Source organism: Salvia splendens, chromosome 8 (assembly GCF_004379255.2).
Source record: "Salvia splendens isolate huo1 chromosome 8, SspV2, whole genome shotgun sequence".
Lineage (NCBI taxonomy): Eukaryota > Viridiplantae > Streptophyta > Magnoliopsida > Lamiales > Lamiaceae > Salvia > Salvia splendens.
This window is the reverse complement of record NC_056039.1, coordinates 24,476,959-24,498,795: the sequence shown is the minus strand read 5'-3', so window position 1 is coordinate 24,498,795 and position 21,837 is coordinate 24,476,959. Positions and strand designations below refer to the sequence as shown.

The 21,837-nt window shown below is 35.0% G+C and overlaps 4 protein-coding genes across 6 annotated transcripts; 2 read left to right on the top strand and 2 right to left on the bottom strand.

The window, feature by feature from the left end:
* The first annotated feature begins 2,932 nt into the window (after nucleotides 1-2,932).
* Nucleotides 2,933-5,187, top strand: LOC121746203 (eukaryotic translation initiation factor NCBP-like). Its single transcript, XM_042140127.1, has 6 exons — nucleotides 2,933-3,096; nucleotides 3,663-3,758; nucleotides 3,878-3,982; nucleotides 4,070-4,147; nucleotides 4,657-4,776; nucleotides 4,869-5,187. Exons 1-6 carry the CDS (start codon nucleotides 2,980-2,982, stop codon nucleotides 4,998-5,000), a joined length of 648 nt encoding a protein of 215 aa, XP_041996061.1. The 5' UTR covers nucleotides 2,933-2,979; the 3' UTR covers nucleotides 5,001-5,187.
* Nucleotides 5,188-5,239: 52 nt separating this feature from the next.
* Nucleotides 5,240-7,452, bottom strand: LOC121746204 (superoxide dismutase [Cu-Zn] 2-like). Of its 2 annotated transcripts, none has more exons than XM_042140128.1 (7): nucleotides 7,303-7,452; nucleotides 7,107-7,205; nucleotides 6,948-7,043; nucleotides 6,655-6,686; nucleotides 6,018-6,093; nucleotides 5,893-5,946; nucleotides 5,240-5,470 (listed from the first exon to the last, which is right to left on the bottom strand). In XM_042140128.1, exons 1-7 carry the CDS (start codon nucleotides 7,382-7,384, stop codon nucleotides 5,442-5,444), a joined length of 468 nt encoding a protein of 155 aa, XP_041996062.1. In that variant the 5' UTR covers nucleotides 7,385-7,452; the 3' UTR covers nucleotides 5,240-5,441. The 2 variants fall into 2 exon arrangements, with proteins under 2 accessions (XP_041996062.1, XP_041996063.1); XM_042140129.1 differs by having other exon boundaries at nucleotides 7,107-7,199; nucleotides 7,303-7,446.
* Nucleotides 7,453-9,796: 2,344 nt separating this feature from the next.
* On the bottom strand, nucleotides 9,797-12,034 carry LOC121743494. 2 transcript variants are annotated; one of them, XM_042136801.1, is made up of 3 exons: nucleotides 11,953-12,034; nucleotides 10,466-11,391; nucleotides 9,797-10,293 (listed from the first exon to the last, which is right to left on the bottom strand). In XM_042136801.1, exons 2-3 carry the CDS (start codon nucleotides 11,387-11,389, stop codon nucleotides 10,042-10,044), a joined length of 1,176 nt encoding a protein of 391 aa, XP_041992735.1. In that variant the 5' UTR covers nucleotides 11,390-11,391; nucleotides 11,953-12,034; the 3' UTR covers nucleotides 9,797-10,041. The 2 variants fall into 2 exon arrangements, with proteins under 2 accessions (XP_041992735.1, XP_041992734.1); XM_042136800.1 differs by lacking the exon at nucleotides 11,953-12,034 and having other exon boundaries at nucleotides 10,466-11,940.
* A 3,769-nt stretch (nucleotides 12,035-15,803) lies between these two features.
* On the top strand, nucleotides 15,804-20,896 carry LOC121743200 (DEAD-box ATP-dependent RNA helicase 52C-like). Its single transcript, XM_042136434.1, has 7 exons — nucleotides 15,804-15,980; nucleotides 16,250-17,015; nucleotides 17,108-17,191; nucleotides 17,694-17,936; nucleotides 18,433-18,600; nucleotides 19,806-19,919; nucleotides 20,016-20,896. Exons 2-7 carry the CDS (start codon nucleotides 16,317-16,319, stop codon nucleotides 20,496-20,498), a joined length of 1,791 nt encoding a protein of 596 aa, XP_041992368.1. The 5' UTR covers nucleotides 15,804-15,980; nucleotides 16,250-16,316; the 3' UTR covers nucleotides 20,499-20,896.
* The last annotated feature ends 941 nt before the right edge of the window (nucleotides 20,897-21,837 follow it).

Genomic DNA, 21,837 nt, shown 5'->3' with positions numbered 1-21,837 from the left:
ATCTAATCCTTGTTTTGATCTTTTAGAATGGTGGAAAGGATGTGGAACAAGGTATCCAATCCTTTCGCTCATTGCAAAAGATATCTTTGCAATTCCATGCTCAACCATTGCTAATGAATCCACTTTTAGTTTGGAAAAAGGAGTTGTGGATCCTTTTAGAACTAGTTTGAGTAAAAAAAATGGTAGAGGCATTAGTGTGCACTAATGATTGGCTCAAAGCGGATTATTTTAGCTTATACAAGGATCCAACTGATGATGACATTGCCTTTTATCAAGATATTGAAGAAATTGAGAAAAGTAAGTGTTTCCTTAATTTATAAACTTTATTTGTCTTATATTATTAATAACATTTTATCTTTCTTTTGTAGACTCAAGTCACTCAACCATTGCACAAGAGACTCGTGGTGGTTCTCAAAATTTATCTTCTACTAGTTGTTTCAACAAATGACGAGGTATTAGTTTTGAAATTGTTAAGTTAAAGAATCAAGATAGATTGATATGTTAGCTTTCATTTAACTATATATTATTGCTGAAACAAAGTTTACTCTTTTCCACCAATGCTGATAATAGCATATTGCTGATTTAGGTTTGCAAGGTATATAGTTATCTTCTCATATAATACTTATAAAATTGTTTTATAGTACTCCCTACGTCCCTCTGTAATAGAGGTGTTTCATTTTGAGTACTCGTTTTGAAAAAATTATAATAAATAGTTAAAGTGGAGAGAAAGTAAAGTAAAAAAAGAATAATATAGTTAAGAGTCTTCTCTATATTATTCTTTCTCTTATTTTATATTTTCTCTATTTTAATTATTTATTATCAGTTTTTCAAAACGGATGCTGAAAATGAAACGTCTACTACAAAGGGACGGAGGGAGTAGTTCATAAGATGCACCTTAGATTTGTTCTTGTAAGACAAAGATCAATTGGTGATGCTGATTCTTTTTATCTCAATTTCTGATATTTATTTGATGTTCTTCATAATACTCAATATAGCCTATGCTATTCTCTCATAACTGTTTGTTATTTGTCAACTAACTGTCCACTTCTTTGTGTTTCCTATCTAATTTGTATATGCCATGTTTATTGTTCAATTCTATTCTATGCTTATATTATTTATTTTTATTTTTATTTTTTTAAAAATTAACTCATATATGAAGGAGGAAATTACAAATAAACTCTTATACTATCGAAATGAGGAAATTACAACTGATGTTAAGAGGGCTCGAACTCGGCACCTCATACAATAATGTCTAAGCTCATTGCCGCTAGGACAAAGGCTATGGACTATTCTATGCTTATATTAGTGTATGATTAAACTTCCCTTTTGAATTAGTACTAATTTATCTCTTGGTCTTGAATTTATGTAGGTTAATATTTCTAGATGGTTTCAACAAAATGAAGGGTTTGGTGCTCCAGATCAAGATGTTGATAATTTTTGCTAATTATTGTAATGTATTTTGTTCGGACTTGACTTGACTATGGTATTTTTTGGTATTTTATTGTGTTGGATTTTGATTATGGAGATGTGAACAATGTTTATTCCATTGTGTTGAAATTAGATTATTTTTTGTTTTATTTTTAAAGTTTTGAAATTATATTTTTTAGTATACAGGAATTCCAAAAGGTATAAAATTTCGGTATATTGTACCGAACTCCGGTATGAATGTTATATCGAAATTCGGTACGATATACCGAAATTTCGATACGGTAATGATATGAAATTCTTTCATATCAATATTTTCGATACGATAACGATACAAAATTTTCAATACAATATATCGTATCGGACCATCTTGAATTATCACCTTCTTTGAGATGAAGGTTCATAGGTCTCTAGAAGATTTTCTATCTCATTACACCTTTTCCATCCCTTTCATCACACAATTTTCCTTTGGATCTAACTTTTTTGTAGATTAGATCGTATCCTTTTAATGTTAATTGAGTTAGATCGCAAGTCTTAGGCCATCACAATTATGGATCTCATCGCAAATTTTCACACCATGATTGACCACCCCATTAAATAGAATCTTACTTCCATTTAAAATAGATTTACTCTTATTTGATTTAGGGGTGATAAATTGTATGATTTGGGTTGTTATTGAGTCAACCCGATAATGACCGAACCCAATAAGGTCTAACCTTGAACCCCACCTCTTAAGGAAATTTTCAATTTAAACGCAAACTTGACCTGCTCCATTTAAACCCGAACACGCCACGAACTTGCTAGTGGCACAATGCAATATAGGATGACACGATAACCACCCGAACTTGATTTACAAGATCAAAACCTGATATTACATACAATTTGAACTTAATTTCCTTGAACTTAGAATAAAAATTCAAGTTAACTTTATTTAAAAATAAAAATAAATTAAATACTCCCTCTGTTCCATGGTAATGGAGACATTTCTGTTTTGCATGAAAATTAAGAAAAATGTGGGTATAAAAAGATAATAAAGTTTGAGAGAGGAAAAAGTAGAGAGAAGAAAGTAAGAGAGAAAGAAAAGTAAGTGAGAAGAAATGTGTTGATTTTTACTAGAAATGGAAATGACTCCACTACTATGAAACGTACCAAAATGATAAAATGACTCAACTACTATGCAAAAGAGGGAGTGCTAATAGCAATAGTTTTTAATGGGTTACTAGAACCCAACCCGATATTATTTGGTTCTTAATGGGTCATCATGATAAGGATAAATCTAATAAGCCTTGATCCAAACCCATTAAATTTGTTTGTGCTTGTGTCAAATTTTTCGTGTTGTGTCGAAAATTACTGGCCCTAATTTATTAGGTTGCTCATATATGCAGGTATCATTGGGCTTTGTTTCAGCCCAGCTAAATGGATCAACAAATAAGCCCAATTAGGATGAGTGAGAAGCAACATAAAACTATGACGAAATATCCAGTTTTCCATTTCAACCACTGTAAATAAAACATATCCACCACTTAGCTTAGAGAGAGAGGTTAGGGCTTGCAAATGGAATTGGTTTCGGGGAAAAAGGAAAACGACGCCAGCAATAACACTCAGACCTCCTCCGACGAAGATAGAGAACGCCTTATCCTCGATCTCAAGGCCGGTCTCCACCCCCTCAGAGTTCGTTTCCTTCCCCTTTCTCAGATTTACTTGAATTCGATTTTCAGCTACGCTGTTCGAGCATTTGCCCCTATAATCTCGCTTTAAAAGTTTTCAGTTTAAAAATCATGGTATAGGAAGTGAGCCAGAGATGGCAATCTCATTTCATATGATTCTAAATCAGGATTGAATAAGATTAGTATCTTCTTCACTATTATTGTAATGTAATTATTCAATTTTGTGATTAGGTTGTATGGGATTATTAGGGATTCTGAACAAATACATTTTTAATCATATGAGTTTTAATCCACATTAATAATCTGAGATGAAGAGTGATGGATTTTGAATCATTATCAATTTAAACTACCACCAGTTGATTATATATATGGAATTCCCAAAATCCTTCTATGCAAGCATGATTGTAGGTCATTCATTGATTCATTTCCTTGGGAACGTTTTCAAACCATCTCAAAGCCCGCCACTAGCTAGATTGGGGTTGTATAATGGGCAAACTATTGTTGAAATGTTGCTCAAAATTTACTCTTCTTTCCTGTGGTTCTGATCTTTGAATATTATATAATCTTCAGAATAAATATGTATTTTGGTACACTCGTCGAACTCCTGGAGTCAAAACTCAGACATCATATGAGGATAATATAAAGAAGATTGTGGATTTCAGTACGGTAAGATCCTCGTTTTGCTGCATGAATGATTTTAGGAGGTGTTTAAGTGTTTTGGCATTGGGCTTCGCCTAAACTCAAGTTTGTATTCTCGAATGCATCATTATCAACAACTGGTCCAGGTTGAAGCCTTTTGGGTTTGCTATTGTCACCTAGCCCGTCCTTCAACTTTACCAAGCCCAACTGACTTGCATCTATTCAAGGACGGTATTCGTCCGTTATGGGAGGTACATAGGACTGTTCCAGTTGTTTTTTGCTCCGTTGTCTTCATTGAAGTGTAATATCCTCAACTATATGTTCCTTTTTTTTGTCAGGATTCTGCTAACTGCAATGGAGGGAAATGGATTATTCGACTTAAGAAGGCTGTGTCAGGCCGTTTCTGGGAGGACCTGGTATGGAACTAACCACTTAATGAAAAAAGATCTCATACTCTCTTCTCGAGTTGATATCTTAAATCTTAACTCACCTATAGCTGCCCGCAGCCCAGTTGTTATTTAGAAATTTGAACTACTTACAGAGTTTCCATTTGAGCAACCTTTATGGAGTCCCTGTCTATGCTCTGGCTTCTATTATGTAATGCTATTATACTATGCAATGGCATATCATCGGTCAGAGCTGAGTAGTATATTACTCTGGTCTTGCTTTTACTTGTTGAATTCCTGTTTTTGTTGTGTTGCTATATGTTTCTCCTTTTAGTATGTAAGCTTCTTAGAATTATATTGTGATCTTGCTTTTACTTGTTGGATTCCTGTTTTTGTTGGGTTGGTATATGTTTTTCATTTTAGTATGTAAGCCTCTTATAATTAAATTGTGGTCTTGCACTTGTTAGTTATGATATGCACCAATTTCTGTACTCTTAAATGCTGTCTACTAATTGTTGCATAGCTATTGATATGTGCAGGTTCTAGCGTTGGTAGGAGATCAACTTGATTATGGTGATAATATATGTGGTGCAGTACTGAGTATCCGTTTCAATGAGGATATATTGAGTGTTTGGAACCGCAATGCATCTGATCATCAGGTTGGGTATCTTTTTAACGTGAAACAAAGCGCTCCAGTTCCTCTCCTCTTTCCTCATATGAAAAGCATGTTTTCCTTTTTGGTAAATACCAGGCTGTGATGGCACTAAGGGACTCGATCAAGCGCCATCTGAAGCTTCCCCACAGCTATGTGATGGAATACAAGCCCCATGATGCTTCACTGCGTGACAACTCCTCATATCGAAACACATGGTTGAGAGGATAGGAGGTGCCACTGCTGATACTGGAAGAATGCTTTTGCTTGACATTCTGTTTCTGCTTCACTAAGACAGACCAATAGGGTTGCAATGTGTTGGTGTTCACTAACCACATGTTTCGGTTTTCCTGTACAAACTCAAATATTCTGTTTTAAACATATGGTTCCCATCTACTTAGATCCATTGTCTGATTAATTTGTTGCCTTCTTGAATTATAGCAATACTGAAAAATAGAATTACAGAGGTGTTGCAGAACAGCTTAATAACTGTTAAGATCTTGTCTAGTTAATGTTGTACAACAATTTCAGTATAGAACAGCTAACAATTCAACCAAGTTGCATTTGAACAAAAAAAAAGAGTTGGCACTTCAATAGAAATTATTTAACTGTTTGCAGAGCAGGGCGTCTGCCATCTTAATTCAACGCTCTCCGTCCCCCTACGTTTTATCGTTAAACAGATGACTGGAGCCCAATTATTCCTGCCGAACATAACGACAGAAAAATCATCAGTACAAAAACTGCTCCACATCTGCCAAATAAATCAAAATGATATACAAGACTGGTAATGATAGATTAGCTCCACACAGAATTAAGTAGAACTGAAATCGGCTACAATATAATTCCACAGATACCAGACTACAGATAATTTTACTCGTCGCTTGATCAAAATTGAATGTTACATTTGTCTCATAAATCAACCCTTCGTAGGGGAACCTAATGAGACCTTACTGTAGTGGTGAACTAGGTAGAGAAGATGGCAGCGATATTCTATCCCCGGGAAAAGTAGATAAAAGTAGTAGTTCAAGAGTATTTATCACTCGTAGACCCTCATCTAATCATCCTATCACAACTCTCGTCCACAATAGCAGGTAAAGAAAGGAGGCGAGATGACTACACATACCACAACCGACTCTTGCACCAGCATTTCCGGTAGTTTTGCTGAGTTCATGTCCACCTGTTAATGATTTGTCAAAGACAGCAAAAGAAAGAAATTATCAACAAGGAGGTGCAATAGAGTGATTATACCTTTCCCAAGGTCATCAGGATCAGCATGTACAACAACAGCTCTTCCTAGAATGGAGTACTCTCCACTTAGTGGAATCTGCAAATAAGGAGTACAAGGTTGGAGCAATATCAATATGGAAACATTATGTATCTAATGTTGTCATTCATTAGATGTTTTGAGTTATAATAGTATTGGTATCTAGAGTAGTTTAATACTTCAGGGCATCTATGTACTCCCTTCGTCCATGAAAAATAGTCCAGTTTTCTATTTTTGGGTGTCCTCGAAAAATAGTCTCATTCCAAAAATGGAAAATTTCTGAAACATACTTTACCACTTTTTCTTTCTACATGTTATCTACTTTACCGACTTCACATTAAAACATGTGACATCTCCAAAGTCCCTATTTTTAATGGAGTATAATACTCCTCCCTTTGCCTCACTTTAAATGACACATTTTCCTTTTTGGATTGTCCCACTCTAAATGACACATTTCTAAATATAGAAACGTCACGCCATCACCCTGTCCATCCAATTGCAATTGTAAATATATTCTATCTCCTCATTTTCTCTCTTTATGCAATTGTGATTGGTTCGACACAATATGTCCGGATCACTGAATTTTTACTCAAAAACGTATTCTCAGCTGAATTGACATACCTGATTATCAATAATTGAAATGTCAGCAACCCCTGAAATATAAAAAAAAATGGGTTAATTTAATTGTGAGAAAAAAAATACTCCCTCCGTCCCGGACTACTCGCACATTTCCTTTTCGGCACGAGATTAAGGAATGAGTGTATAGTAAAGTCAACAATTGCGGCTTTAGGTGATAATTTTTACTATAAATGGAAAGAGTGCAAATAACTTGGGACGCCCAGAAAGGAAATAAGTGCAAGTAGTCCGGGACGGAGGGAGTACTACTGAGGTATGATTTGGGGAGGGACAGGCACCGTCTGAGGCGGCGACAATGTTTCCGAGGTCACCGGCGTGGCGCTGATCATCCAAGGGAGAGCCGTGATGCTTGTTTAAAGGGTTGAAATGAGGTCCTGAGAAATAAATAGAGGGAATAAGTTGAGAGTAATTAAATTAAATGAAAGAGGAAGAGAGACCAGTAGAATTGCAGCCATTGGTGGTGTCGCCGAGAGCGTGGATATGAAAGGCGTGGAGGCCCGGACGGAGTCCGCTGATTCTTCCTTCCACGACTGTACCTTAATTAATAGTATATGATGAATGAATGAATGAATGAATGATTCAGCTAATAATTACTCCAATCAGTAAAGAGAAGAAGAGATTATTTATGTTTACCGGAAGAGTGTTGGATGAAGTGGACGAATCCTTTGACGTTATCTGCGCCGGAGATGACTGCCACCGCTTTTACTCCCCCCATCGTCTATTACCACTCATTCCTCTCTCTATTAATTTTGTTTTCCATTTATATCTCTCACTATAATGGACAACTAATTCTAAATAACTTTTTTTTTTGTTTTAGACCATTCATCGTTCTTATCTGTATTTAAATTTTTTTTATGTAATACTAGTAAGAGTACTGATCTAATCCTTCACGAAATAACTCCTTCCTGTAGTGAACTAAATCACTCTTATAGTGAACTAAATCGCTCATACAGTGAACTAGATCATTATTATCTAATGGCTGAGATTTGTTCTCTAATTATACACCTAATATTAGTTATACTTTGATCATCTCTCATAGTAATATACATTTATTTTGTGGAGTAATATTTATAAAACATAATTATCTTTGTTTTAGTTTTATATTAAAATTCATATCATTGCAAAATTATTTTTATAGTAATAACTTTTTAATATCTAATTATGTTTTTTGACTTTTTAATGCAAACCATCCCACTCTATCCACTTAAGATGTCCACATTTTCTAGTGGCATGTGATTTTAGAAGGAGTTGTTAGATGTGATAAGTAGAGAAAAAAATAGTTAAATATTTTAGTGATGAGAGATTGATTTATTAGAAAATAAATATCTTGAATTAGACAAACTTTAAAAAAAAAAGAAAAATGATCATCTTAAATGGGATAAAGGAATACTAGTATTTGGCACAATGTCTAATCGCCAAGTGGAATGTGGAAGTGATGAGTGTTAGATGTTATCAAGGACAAATATATGAATGGCATGTAAACTATACGTGGGACAAGAATTTCGGTAGTCTTTTTATATTATCATATTTTGAGTATAATTGACAAATTGTAAAAGTATATGCTGAAAAATACGTCGTTTCATAGTGATAAAACCCAATTTCCTGCATTCATGAGAAGAAATTTTTTATTATATGGTTTGTCATTTATCATTATTTGTTATTTAATTTATAGAAAAATAATTTTACCTTATAGAAGTAAGTAATAGTCATTCTCAACCTAAATAGACGAGGACGATTTATTGTGGATGATTGTTGGCGTATATGTGAAGCCACTTCCTATCTTGGATGACAAACGACATTGGAGTATGATATACCACTTATTGGATTACGTTGGGACACATACTTCTTGTTGTGTAAATAAAGTATAAGATTTTGGTAGTTATTCATTTTAAATTTATATCAAGTAATATTTAGCAATGCGGAGTTGGTCATACGTTACTTTGACTTGTCAACATGTGTGTGAATTTCGTCAACCAATAGCATAGCATCTTGGGTGACAGAATGACTAATATTGTTACATTATAGAATTGTGTTTCAGTTTGCCGGACTTGATATTATTCCCAAAAGATGTTTTGATTATAGACTTTGATTCTCATCACCTAATAGGCTAATACCATATGTTTTGATTTTAAATAATTGTGCAATTTAATTCAAAATTTTAAATGCTTTGATATGTGGATGTCAAATGAATGCAACTTATTTTTCCGCTCATTTTTTGAATGAATGTTTGTGGATACAGGACACTTATATTTTCAATTGATAATTTTATGGATATAATAAAGGAGGTGGCTAAAAAACTCATTTGCAATTCTTTAGTGTGTCCAATAACCGTACCCGTATAATTTGAAAAGTAAAAGCTAAAATTGGTCATGAATATATGTTATTTTACAATTCTTGTTTCATAAATTATCTTTTGAATTTTCGCATCCTGAATATTTCAACAATCAATCCAAAACTAATTGTTCCGTCAAATTGTAATAGTCAACGTTTTTAATCCCGATTTTGACCAAATTGTAACAGGAAACCCGCGACGGCGACCAGCGCAGCACCTGCGGCGATGAAGGGGCGGCGGCGGCCGAACCGGGAGGTGCAGATGTCACTGTAGTATCCGACGATTGGCTGCACACTCAAGCCGGAAATCGGGCCGCAGAGCTAGATGTAGGCCGCCCAAGTGTGGGGGATTCCGAGCAGTTGAACGTAGGGAGTACGGAGGGAGAGCTGTAGCCTGTAGGGCCCACCCGAATTGGACACTGGCGGCAATCGCAGCCACGAGGACTATGGTTTTGATCGGCGCCGCCGCTGCGCCGGCTGCTGCACCTCCATTGATGATGCAGCGGTGTTTTTAGACTCCATTGAGAAGTATGTATCACTGTATCTCTCTCTAAATAGATCTAAATGATATTTTTCTGTGTATATGTATATCTGCATGCGTAGGTACATGATTGTGGGAGAGAAGCTCTCACAGGATTAATTTGGTACGTTGACTATTACAATTTGACGGAAGAGTTAGTTTTGGACCGATTGTGACCCGAGTTGAAATGTTCGGGATGCAAAAATTCAAAAAATAATGTCTATGACCAAAATCGTAAAATGAACATATGTTCAGAACCAATTTTAGCATTTACTCTAATCTCAATTAAAGTTTAGTTTTTATGTAGGGTTGTAATCAAATACTAACTAATTTCCAACCATAACCCAAAATTCTTTCAATTTTGTTTGTTAAATTTATCAACACAAAATGGTTGGTAAAGTTATGTTTTTGTGTTATGGATTGAAAATTAGTTTTATTATAATGCTACTATATATACATGTATATCACATAGCTTTTTTTCCTACTTCCCTTATTCCCCACGAGGTGACCTATTCTTGATACTAGTTGAATGATTCATTGGGGGTGCGGGATGACTCAGAAATACCAATTGCTTCCTTTTCAGCATCAAACCTTACTTGTTTAGCCTCTATGTTTGTCTTCTCCTCCCTTAGATCAATCAAATCTTTAACATCTTCATCACTTTTCTTCTCTGTATGCACCTTTATAGGCCCAAGTTTTGCTTCAAGATCCTTAACCACATACGCCATAGATCTAGCATCACGCGCTGATGCTAATCGTCCGGGAGATGCTACCTGCCATGAGAACAAAAACAATAAGACGCTACACACATCCACCGAAAGATGCTGAATTCATATCCAGTATTACACATGTTTTTGCATTTCAACTACACAAATATGTTTGTTCAAATCAATATTTCTGTATCTTCAATTTCATTGTTAAGTTGTTATACACTAGCAGACTTACCTTTTCCAGTTCTTGTACCCTTTGTTTCAGAGCTTCTAGTGATTCTCCCTTGTGAGAAACCTGGAGGATATAAAGCAGGCGGCTAGGGATATTATCCGACCTGTGCTGCTCGATTGTACGTTGAGGAACAGTGGATTGACATCCTACTGACTGAAAAGGGCATTTGACAAGCTTCATTGGACATGTAGTGATGCAATGTCTGTCCATCTCGCGTCTCATTATGATGTCCGCGCACTTCTGCTCGCACGAAAGCATTTTAAAAGCACACGTAGAATCATGATGCTCCATCTGAGCCGCACTAAATGAAGAATCGCATCCCTCATTACCGCAGGACAATGTCCTAAAACCGCAGCTCAGCTTGTGCTTTTCTAAATCTCCCGGGGACTTGAAATTCATGTTGCAATGATATGTGTTTCTGAAATCGAGATTTTTCAAGAGCGTCTGCGCAACTGTGCTCCTCCGGTTCAGCAACCAAAATCCATTTATTTCCATCTCCTGTACGAGATCATCTATCCAGTCTTCTCTTTTCTCGCTCAGTATCCATCCCGAAACTCGACTGAAGAAATTTCTTTTCGAATGCACAAAATCATCAACAAAATCAGATATAATATCGTACGAGTCTGCTGATACTTCCACATCCCCAACGCCTTCTAAAACAACCGATTCAGCCACAAAATTTTCACTTCGTTGGACAAGATTCTCGACCATTTCTTTCCTGATTTCAACAGCCACATTTGCAGGGGTCTTAAAGAGACCTCCGGTTGTGTTGTCAACACATGCCGAAGCCAAACCAGGCAGAAATGACTGAGCTACTTTATCAACAACGTCAGCATCGCAAAAATCACAATGAAACAAAGGTCCACCCTCTATTTCTTCTTCAAGTGTCTCGGGTTTAAGCTCGATATCATCAGTTGGTGGATCCATGTCTACGAAAATCAAATCGATATAAGGAATAAAACCTCCAGTTGCTGAAAATGCACACCAAATCACTATTTCTTCTACTTGGATAAAATTAAACCTAGCTATGCATAATCACTTATCCACAACAAAAAAACAATTCATTCAACATTCTGTGATATCTTCCTATTACTATAAAGAGGAGTAATTATTTTGATGGAAATGATGTGAATTCATAGGTATATTAGCTTTCTTTCATTCGAATCACAAAAAATCTATTGATCTGATTGTAAATCATAAATAAAACTAGCTAGATCAAAGTAATGAGAGAAATGAATTCATAGACCAAAGAAAATCACAAAAACAAAATCAACTGCATTTGCATATATCAATATAATCCTCAATCAGTGCTATCAATAAAATGCGGAGAAAGGAAGATCCGCGGAGAATAGGCCATTTAAGATGGAAATAAAAAGCAGAGAGATGGAAAATTGAAATTGTAAAAGTGGTGATGCATTCAACGATCTCGGAGTGAAGGTAGAGGAGAATTGGAAAGAAATATAAGAATTTTGAGCAGGAAATTGTTTCACCTGAGATAAAAATAAATCTTCTCCTTGGAGCTGATTGTTTGTCAAAGGCGGATTTGAAGACCCGTGTCTATCTATATATAGGTTTCACAATGTGGCATTTTTCTCCTTATCATCAATTAAAAAACAACAAGATGGTACTATGTTTTATGGTATCTTCAACATCTTAACTGTTAAATTCTTGCTATGCTTCTTCTACATCAGGTTTATTTAAATTATATCACTCGATTTTTTGGAGAATCTAGATGTTCCAGAGCTGCTGAGATTCTGTCGAATCACTCGATCCTTTAGTTTTTAAAATTTTCCCATATTTGGCCGAAGTGAGACGTTTTTTCTTTTTTTATAACAATCAACTTACTCATCTCTCTTACTTTATCCTCTTATCTCTCTTAATTTATTCTTTTTTCTTTTTCTTACTTTATTTTCTCTCTTACTTTAATGTCACTCTTACTTTTTTCTCTCTTTCTTTTTCTTACTTTACTATATGACTTTCTTTTTTTTACTTTACTCTCTGGACTTTTTGCAAGCAATGTGGGTTAGGCCCTCCCCCTTAGCGGGTCACTGCGTACCCTGATTTAACACCCCTCACAATACTATCGAACCGGGATGTGGGGGTCATTAGAGTTGGAGTTTCAACCTTTTGTATGAATAATTTAATTCACTAAACACCACTACCTAAATTCTTGTGCCAAAATAGAAACATCTCCCTTAGGCCGGGACGGAGGGAGTATGATATTATACCTACACAAACCGAACTGGACCGTTGGTTCGTAACCCAGAACCGAAACCGGTGCGGCGATCCCGAAACACCGGCCGGTTCACACGGTTCGGTTCAGTTCAAGTTCAATGAAATGCTGAACGTGAACCACCGATTCAATGGTTGTTTATCTTTTACGGAGATATCCTTGAATATTTTATGTTTTACTTTCAATGTAGGATAAAATACGTTGAAGTAGTATTTTGCTTTATAACTACATGTTTAGATCATTCATTCATCTTTTTTCAATGTGAGATACAAACTACAAAGCATTCTCTTATTTTCTACTTTTCTTTATTTTTCACATTTTATTATTCACTATTTGTGTCTTTATTTTTGTCATAGTTCTTTTTCTAAGAAAAATTTATAGATAATAATAGCATCAACTAGAATAGTTTAGTTAGAATAGTTTAATTAAATTTGAATGTTGCACGTTAGTCATAATTTGTATATTTATAGAATGTGGACGTGTTCAAATAATTGGATTTAAATGTAGGTATGTTGCTCAATTTTCTCAAGCTACTGATTTTAATGTACAAACAAATAACAAGTACTAAATATAATTGTATAATAATGATAAAAATAGACAATTAAAGAACACTCCCTCTGTCCTATAATGAGAGTCACATTTCATTTTTTACCGTAAATAGTAATTAGATCTCACATTTTACTAACTTTTTCAACTAACTATTCTTTACTTTTCTTAAAATTTGTGCCCAGAGGAAGAGTGACTCCTATTGTGGGACGCAGGAAGTAATTTTTATAACGGTATAATACAGTTTAGATATTTATATATTGGTAGTAGACTAATAGTATGATTTTGTATAATAATTATTATTCTAATAAATGTAAATAAAATTATCATTTGAATATATTCTTGATAAATAAGAATAAACAATATATTCTAATAAACATTATTCTCTCTTTTACTTTACTATTTCTCCACTTTAACTATTTATTATCATTTTTACAAAACGAGTGCAGAAAAAGTCAACGAGACTCCTAATGGCGGACGGAGGGAGTAATATGATTTGTATATAGAAAAATAATTATTTGTATAATAGTTATCAATAGATTAATACAATTTGTATAATAATTATTCTTTTAATATGTATAATAGTATTTATTAGTTAACATATACTCCCTCCGTCCCATAATAGACATGGGCGGACACACATATGATTAGGGAGGGGCTTAAGCCCTTCCCCAATTATTTTTTTTAAATTTTAGTTATATAATATTATGATTTTATTGGTATTTTTTGTAAAATGAAGTGTAAAAGCCCCTATCAAAACAATAAAATATAGGAAAATTATTATCTCATACAAAATTTAGAATATATAGCCCCTATTATAATAATTTTCTGCGTCCACCCCTGATAATAGATGTCACCCTTTCCTTTTTACTTGTCCCACAAAAGATGTTACATTTTTTCTTTAAAAAAAACTACCCCCACATTAATATAAATATATTATTTTCTCTCTCTACCTAACACACAAAACAATATCTCCTAAAATCTCATGTCATTCTCTAAGTATGCCATCTATTATGAGACGGAGGGAGTACATAAATTATACACATAAATGAATCGATAATGATAAAGAATTAAGTAATAATACTCCGTGTAATAATATTTGTTGTTAAATTATAATAATAGAAGATTATCAAGATAGAGTACTAATATAGACAAATATGATGGAGATCTATCATGTAGTTATAAATAATGACTTTTATACCACATTAAAAGAAAGAGCAACATATCCAATAATGTGAAGCTATAAAAGAGAATCATCCAATACACTTTCTTCAAATTCAAAGGCTCTTTATAACTTATAGTAACGTATAAGTTGTAACTTGTAGACTCGTTGAAATTTGTATCAATTATAAAATTGCAATTGTCATCCTTATTGTTTGAATTTTTATTTATGCAACTTTTATAGACAAATAAATATTTAAAAGGCCAAAAAAAATGAACCGCTGAACTGGTCCGGAACTGCCGATTTTTGTCCAAAAATTGGCGGTTTTGAACCGCTGCTTGAATCGACGGTATCGGGCCGCGAACCATAACCGCCAAATTCCAATCCGGGCCGGTTCAGGTTCAATGATTTCACGAACCGTTTGGAATTGATGATTTTTGAACCGTGTGCACCTCTATATGATATGATGATAAAATGATACTTCCTCTGTCCCTAAAAATAGCAATATTTGAAACAATACGATACATAATTGGTAGAGTAAGAGGAGATAGAAAGAAAAAATTATTAAGGAATTATTAGTAGAGAATGAGACTCATCTCATTAGAGAGAAAAATTCCTTCAATAGAATTAGTGTATTTTTAATGGACGTCCCAAAATAACAAATGTGGTTTATTCTTAAGGGATGGAGATAGTATTATTTTTAATAATATGACATCGTTATATTTCAAGTATTTTTTAAAGATATCGTAGATAAGTGGATTTTTTTATTATATCGTATTTGATTGTCATAATAATTTTAATTTTGATTTACTACTGGAAAATTGAGAAAAAATGAAAATTTGTAAATTTATATTCCAGTGTCAAAAGATATGGATTGATCAAAATAAAAAATTATAATCTAAAATTACAGTTATTCTTATAAAAAACAAAGTTTCGTAAAGAATAAAAATACCTATGTAAACACATGATGCGGCATCGTTTGAGTGGCACAGCATGGTGCTGTGATTTTTCTCCACCGTAGAGGATCCGGTTCCCATTCTTTCTAATTCATTGGTACTAATTTAATTTCACCATCAAACAAGTATAATAAAAAGTAGAGGTATTGGTCTATAAAATAATAAACTTAGCTAAAACCACAAACTTTAAAAATAGTCTAAAATATCATAAATTATATATTTAGTTTGTTATTTTCTATAGCAGGTCAATCACCAAAATTTGCCAAAATTTATAATTTTAGGGAATAATGAAAGGAAAAAAGATAATGCAGTAATTGTTAATTAGGACAATATATACCTTAATCTAACCATAATCGCGATGATATAAAATCCAAATTCCAAACCAAATAGGATTATCTTTAAACAAAAGAATCGTATTAAAAGGGTTTAATATCCAACCGGTAATTAGTGATTAGTGAGTGTGCAAAGATTTGAAAAGCGAAAGAAGCGAATCAATAATTCAATATATACAGATACAGTCCACGAGATTTCCTTAGCCTATTTTTCATTTAAATTTAAATCCTATATTTCCTCTTTTCTGTCGTTAGGGTTTACTCAAATTCCGTCCTTCTCCTCTCCAAGGTATTCTCCTTTTCTTTCGAATTTGAATTCTATGTCATGCGCACACATTGTCAAATGCTATTGAAATTACTGAGCGTGAGCTAATTAATCCCTTTCCTATGTTTTCTAACCGATTGTATTTTTTTTTATTCTACTGGAAAAGCAAGATTTTGCTGTTTGTTGTTTGCATAATTTTCACTAGTGAAGATTTGAATTAAGGTTGACTGTTCTATTCTGGATGGGAATGAGATTTGATTTGATTTGATTTGATTTCTTGTGTCGTATTTCAGGGTGTTTAGTTGACATATTCAAATTCGACTTCAGTTCAGAGTGATAATTGCTGAATTTTCTGGAAAAATGAGGACTTCATGGGCGGATGCTGTTGAGAATTCACCAACTGGACCTCCTGGTAATGCTGGCATTGCTGCACTTAAGTCGGCATATGTTCCACCGCACCTTCGGAACAGACCGCCCGCGTCATCTGTGGCTGCCCCACCGTCAGGCAATGATGGGTTTGAGAATGCTAGAAGCACCGGTGGCTCGCAATTGCCTGCTTCTAGGCCTGATTATGGGCGTCGTGGATATGGTGGTGGAGGTCGTGGTGGTGGTGGTTGGGGTGGCAGGGACCGGGTGGTCAATCCTTTTGGCAAAGATGATGCGGCTGCTGCTGATACGGAGCCTGCGTTTAACGAGCAGGAGAATACAGGCATTAACTTTGATGCGTATGAGGATATTGCTGTGGAGACGAGTGGGCAAAATATACCACCTCCAGTGACTACGTTTGCTGAGATAGATTTGGGGGATGCACTTAATTTGAATATTAAGAGGTGTAAATATGTGAAGCCGACCCCTGTTCAGCGGTACACGATTCCCATTTCTCTGGCGGGACGAGATTTGATGGCTTGCGCTCAAACAGGGTCTGGAAAGACCGCCGCTTTCTGCTTTCCCATTATCAGTGGAATTATGAGAGGACATATTGCAAACAGACCACAGGGAACTCGGACTGTTTTCCCGCTTGCGCTTATTCTCTCACCAACAAGAGAGCTCTCAGTGCAGGTGACCATTTGATGTTGTGTGCTATAGTTTCACACTTTTATCTTTTTACAAAAGTCGGAAAGCTAATTTACAGGTTTGAATTTGATATACAGATACATGAGGAGGCTAGAAAATTCTCCTATCAAACTGGTGTTAGGGTGGTTGTTACTTATGGAGGAGCGCCAATGCACCAGCAGGTTTTGTCCTTTAGTTTCTTGTTCTGTTCGTTTTTGTTTGGTGGTTAGTGCATTGTCTTTTGATGCATAATATTGTCCTGATGGTGTAAATGAATATCCATTTGACTGTAAAATATCATTTACCAGAGAAATGTGGAAAATGAAAATTCAAGAAACTGAACAAATTGTACTAATATGAATCTTACATTTGCTGGTGCTCAGCTTTCTGCTGAAAGTTGATGCTGCAGACATAAGTAATTGGTTATTGAAATTTTTCATCATGGCTGATGTACTTCTCATTTTGAATTGCTAACTAAAAAGCTGTTAGCTTGTTTACTGTAATGATACTTTAGTGTCTCTTAGCATAACTATCAAAAGTTGATATACTGTGAATATGATTCTGACAAATTTATTTTAAGGTTCTTTTAAACATTTCACACTATTATATCGTGAACAGCCTTTCTTGCTAGAAATGATTATATCTACTTGTAATTGTGACCGAATCTTTCTAATATTTATTCAGCTCCGCGAACTTGAGCGAGGGGTTGATATACTGGTGGCAACTCCTGGAAGATTGGTTGATTTGCTAGAGAGAGCTAAAGTTTCACTGAAAATGATAAGATATCTAGCTCTTGATGAGGCAGATAGAATGCTCGATATGGGTTTTGAGCCTCAGATCAGAAAGATAGTGGAAGAAGCAGACATGCCTCGTCCTGGCGAACGACAGACAATGTTGTTTAGTGCCACCTTCCCAAAAGAGATCCAGGTTTCTGTCCTAGATTTTTATCCTATTTCTTCTGTCTTTATTTGCTCAACTTTGACATGTTTTCCTTCAGAGCTTTCACTCTAATAGATCACAGGGTATGGCATCACAAGTTCACAACATGTGTTGTCAGCTGGGCAGACAACCTTAAGCTCATGTGTTTTCAATTAACATTTACTGCAGCTAATTCTTATGAAAATCTTCCATTGTACTGTTGCATGTTGGCTTTCAGATAGATGGTTTGGGGTAATAGTGGAAAATGAATTTGGAGGAAAAAATAAATTTTATCATAAGCACCAAGAATCATGTAAAAATGCCTCATGTTGCTGGAAATATGAAATGTTTCTCTATTTAGTGAATTAGTTGTTTCTTAATTTTCATAAAATCTGGTTAGGCTAATTCTTATGTAACTAGAGACTGTATGCTGTTGCCTTTCTGAAGACTATTTAGTCTTTCTACAAGGAGTATGTATTCTTAAAATTCTTCACCTGACATGCAGAGACTGGCGTCAGATTTTCTTTCAAATTACATCTTTTTGGCAGTTGGGAGGGTTGGTTCTAGTACCGGCTTAATCGTTCAAAGAGTTGAATATGTTCGTGAGGCTGACAAGAGGAGCCACTTGATGGATCTTCTTCATGCACAGAGGGACAGCGGAATTCAGGGAAAGGTAATTTGACACTCTGGTAACCTCCTTTTGATTTGTCTTCCCTTGATCCAATATAAGGCTTACAATTTTCTACACCACACGAAAACATGACTCAAACACACATGAACTTAATGGGTTATCGAAGAGTCTTATCGTGTCCGTGTCCGTATCCGTGTCCGTGTCCTTATTGGGTCAACTGTACCCCATTTATAACTGATACTCCCTCCGTCCCCAAAAAATTGACTAGTTTTACTATTTTAGGCCGTCCCCCAAAATTAGACCAAGTCTAAATATAGAAAGTTTTCAACAAATAATAATCTTACACATCATTTATAATGTGGACCCCACAATCCACTAACACTTCTTCCACTACTTTTTCCCCTACTCTCTCTCTTACTTTTTTCCATCTCTTTCTTACTTTACCAATTGTACATTAAAACCATTGCCATTTACAACGTTGTCTATTTTTTGGGGACGGAGGGAGTATTATTTTATAATTATTTTTCTTTAATTTTGTTATCACTTTATTATTTTTATGTTCTTACTTTCTTATGACGTCTCCATTTCTTGTCTTTAACGCCATGACCACCCCCACCGCGTCGTCAGGTCATATCTCATCTGCAACTGTCCTGAAATGTTTCATGTCATTATCATGTGGTTGTCGTGGTGTCAAGTTTGTATAATTATCGTGTCGTGTAAACTACAAATGACTCGTATCACTTTTGGGTTCATGTCGTGTTTGGGTTTAATGTGGCAAGTGGAGCCCGTGTTCGAGTTGATGGTTTCTTTAATAGGCCTTGTTTGGGTTTGCCCTTAATGAATTGGATTGTTATCAGGTCAACATGATAACCTTCTACTCCGCACGATTTGCCAACCCTATCCAATATATGACTAAATCATTATTATGGTTAGATTCGCCAAATAGTAAACTTTGTTGGAAGGTATCGGTATCGGTATCTGGTAGTGGTGTATAATATAGGTTACACCATTTGTTTAAGTATCGACTCATAGCCTCATAGCTTTACCACATTAGTTGAAGTCTCAAAACTTGCACACTTGATAACATTTAAGGACCTGCAAATATTTTATATTTTGATGATCACAAAATAAGTCTTTTGCTTTGCTACAAAAATATTCTGGTGTTCTAGTTCTTCAAGCTTGTCTCTTCAATTATCTGTTTATCATTTCATCTCAAAGAAAATCTTTTCTCCGGTTGTTTCTGGCAGCAAGCTCTTACTTTGGTATTTGTGGAAACAAAGAAGGGAGCTGACGCATTGGAACATTGGTTGTGTCTTAATGAATTTCCTGCTACTACTATTCATGGGGACAGGACGCAACAGGTAATGATATACATGATTGTTACTCTACATAATTTTATATACATCGGCTCATATCGTCCAACTCTCTTCATATTTGATGACATTTCTTTGCTTCAGGAAAGAGAGTTTGCACTGAGATCTTTTAAGAGTGGAAGAACACCTATTTTAGTTGCAACAGATGTGGCAGCTCGGGGGCTTGACATTCCACATGTTTCTCATGTAATCAACTTTGACCTCCCAAACGACATTGATGATTATGTCCACCGTATAGGACGTACTGGACGTGCTGGAAAATCAGGGCTTGCCACAGCATTCTTTAATGAGAAAAACATGTCAATGGCCAAGGGTTTAGGTGAGTTAATGAAGGAAGCAAATCAGGAGGTGCCTGAGTGGCTGACTCGGTTTGCAGGCCGTCCTTCATACGGAGGAGGTAAAGGTAGGCATGGTGGAGGACGTTTTGGTGGTCGTGACTTTAGGAGAGATTCCTCGTCTAACAGAAGTGGAAGTGGACATGATTATTACAGAGGAGGAGGAGGTGGTGGTGGTTATGGAAATTATGGCGGAGGAATGGGACCTGGGGTTAGCAGTGCTTGGGACTAACATCTCAAAGTAAGCTTTAATGTTATCTTGCAGAATCTTTCTATTCGTGATCTAACTGTGACGATTATTGAGCTTTTCTCAACGAGACGATATGCAGCAGGATAGCTTTTTTTTTACTTCTTAATACACCTGTGTTATCCCTTTTTCCGATTATGGGATAGATTTCGCGGTAGGTAAGTTCGGTAGTCGAAAACCTGACCTGAATCCTGCTCTAATATTGTGTTTCTTTCTAACTGTGGCACTTGCTGTGAGTTTTTGTTGTTGGGAAAGTTGGATATGGATTTGTAGGTGATATGGTGAAGGAGAAGAATGAAGTTCCTTTTTTTGTTTCTTGATAATTGTATATAACACCATATCCAATGCATTTGTTCAAGTGCCCCAATTTTGCCTTTTGTTTATTCTATCTTCGTTTATTCTTGATTTGGAATTCATTTCTAACACCTAAATTAATCAAAACATAAATGTAATTGTCATCACACGAATAGTTTCGAATATGTTACTGAACAAATGTTTTGTTAGTTAGTTATTTGATGTCCCAAGTCCTTAACAATTCATTAAAAGGATATTGGCGTCTAATATTATGAAATTTCTAAAATAACTATTTTTTTCCTATGAACTTTGAACTTGTATATGATATTACAAACTTAAATATTTGTTGAATATTTTCCACCTGCAATAAAATTTAACTACATTAAAATGAGATAGATAATATGGCTTTTAAGGACTTTGTAATTACATTACTATAATTTTTTGGTGATAATAATATCTTATGTGGTGTAATAACAAATGAATTGCAATCGAATTATGTTGTAGGTGGAAAAAATTCAATAACTATGTAAGTTCGTGATATTATATACTAATTTTAAAGTTGGTAAGAAAAAAAACAAATTTTAAAAAGTTTCTTGATAGGTGTCAATATTAGGGGTGGCACAGTATGGTATACCGCACTCAAAATATCATACTGCATACCGTACCGCAAATTGCGGTATGAGAAAATATCATACCTATACCTTACCGAATTTTTCGGTATACCTCATTGCGGTATACCGCAAAATTCGGTTTGATTATTTTCGATACCGTTGCCATACCGTCTATGCAGTATACCATAACGTATTGCGGTATACCGTACTTTTACATTATACCGAAATAAGGTATGGCATATCGAGTATGGTATACCAAAATAAGGTATGACATACAGTAATACTTGTATTTCATACCAAAAAAATTCTATTATAGCCAAATATTTAAAATAAAATTTCACTTATTTAAATAATTTCCAAAAGATTAAAACTAAGCCATAATCAAATCTATACAGTGGACTTGATTTGCATCTTTGCAT

Bases quoted from the DNA above. Each gene is read 5' to 3' on its own strand.
- LOC121746204 (XM_042140128.1), bottom strand. From the start codon at position 7,384: ATGGGGGGAGTAAAAGCGGTGGCAGTCATCTCCGGCGCAGATAACGTC. The intron at 5,947-6,017 runs GTATAATCACTC...AATCATTAACAG, and splicing joins TCCTGATGACCTTGGGAAAG to GTGGACATGAACTCAGCAAA. The intron at 5,471-5,892 runs GTATGTGTAGTC...TATGTTCGGCAG, and splicing joins TGGTGCAAGAGTCGGTTGTG to GAATAATTGGGCTCCAGTCA.
- LOC121746203 (XM_042140127.1), top strand. From the start codon at position 2,980: ATGGAATTGGTTTCGGGGAAAAAGGAAAACGACGCCAGCAATAACACT. The intron at 3,759-3,877 runs GTAAGATCCTCG...CAACTGGTCCAG, and splicing joins AGATTGTGGATTTCAGTACG to GTTGAAGCCTTTTGGGTTTG. The intron at 4,148-4,656 runs GTATGGAACTAA...TGATATGTGCAG, and splicing joins GCCGTTTCTGGGAGGACCTG to GTTCTAGCGTTGGTAGGAGA.
- LOC121743494 (XM_042136801.1), bottom strand. From the start codon at position 11,389: ATGGATCCACCAACTGATGATATCGAGCTTAAACCCGAGACACTTGAA. The intron at 10,294-10,465 runs GTAAGTCTGCTA...TTCTCATGGCAG, and splicing joins GGGTACAAGAACTGGAAAAG to GTAGCATCTCCCGGACGATT.
- LOC121743200 (XM_042136434.1), top strand. From the start codon at position 16,317: ATGAGGACTTCATGGGCGGATGCTGTTGAGAATTCACCAACTGGACCT. The intron at 17,192-17,693 runs GTTTTGTCCTTT...ATATTTATTCAG, and splicing joins GAGCGCCAATGCACCAGCAG to CTCCGCGAACTTGAGCGAGG. The intron at 17,937-18,432 runs GTTTCTGTCCTA...CCTGACATGCAG, and splicing joins CCTTCCCAAAAGAGATCCAG to AGACTGGCGTCAGATTTTCT.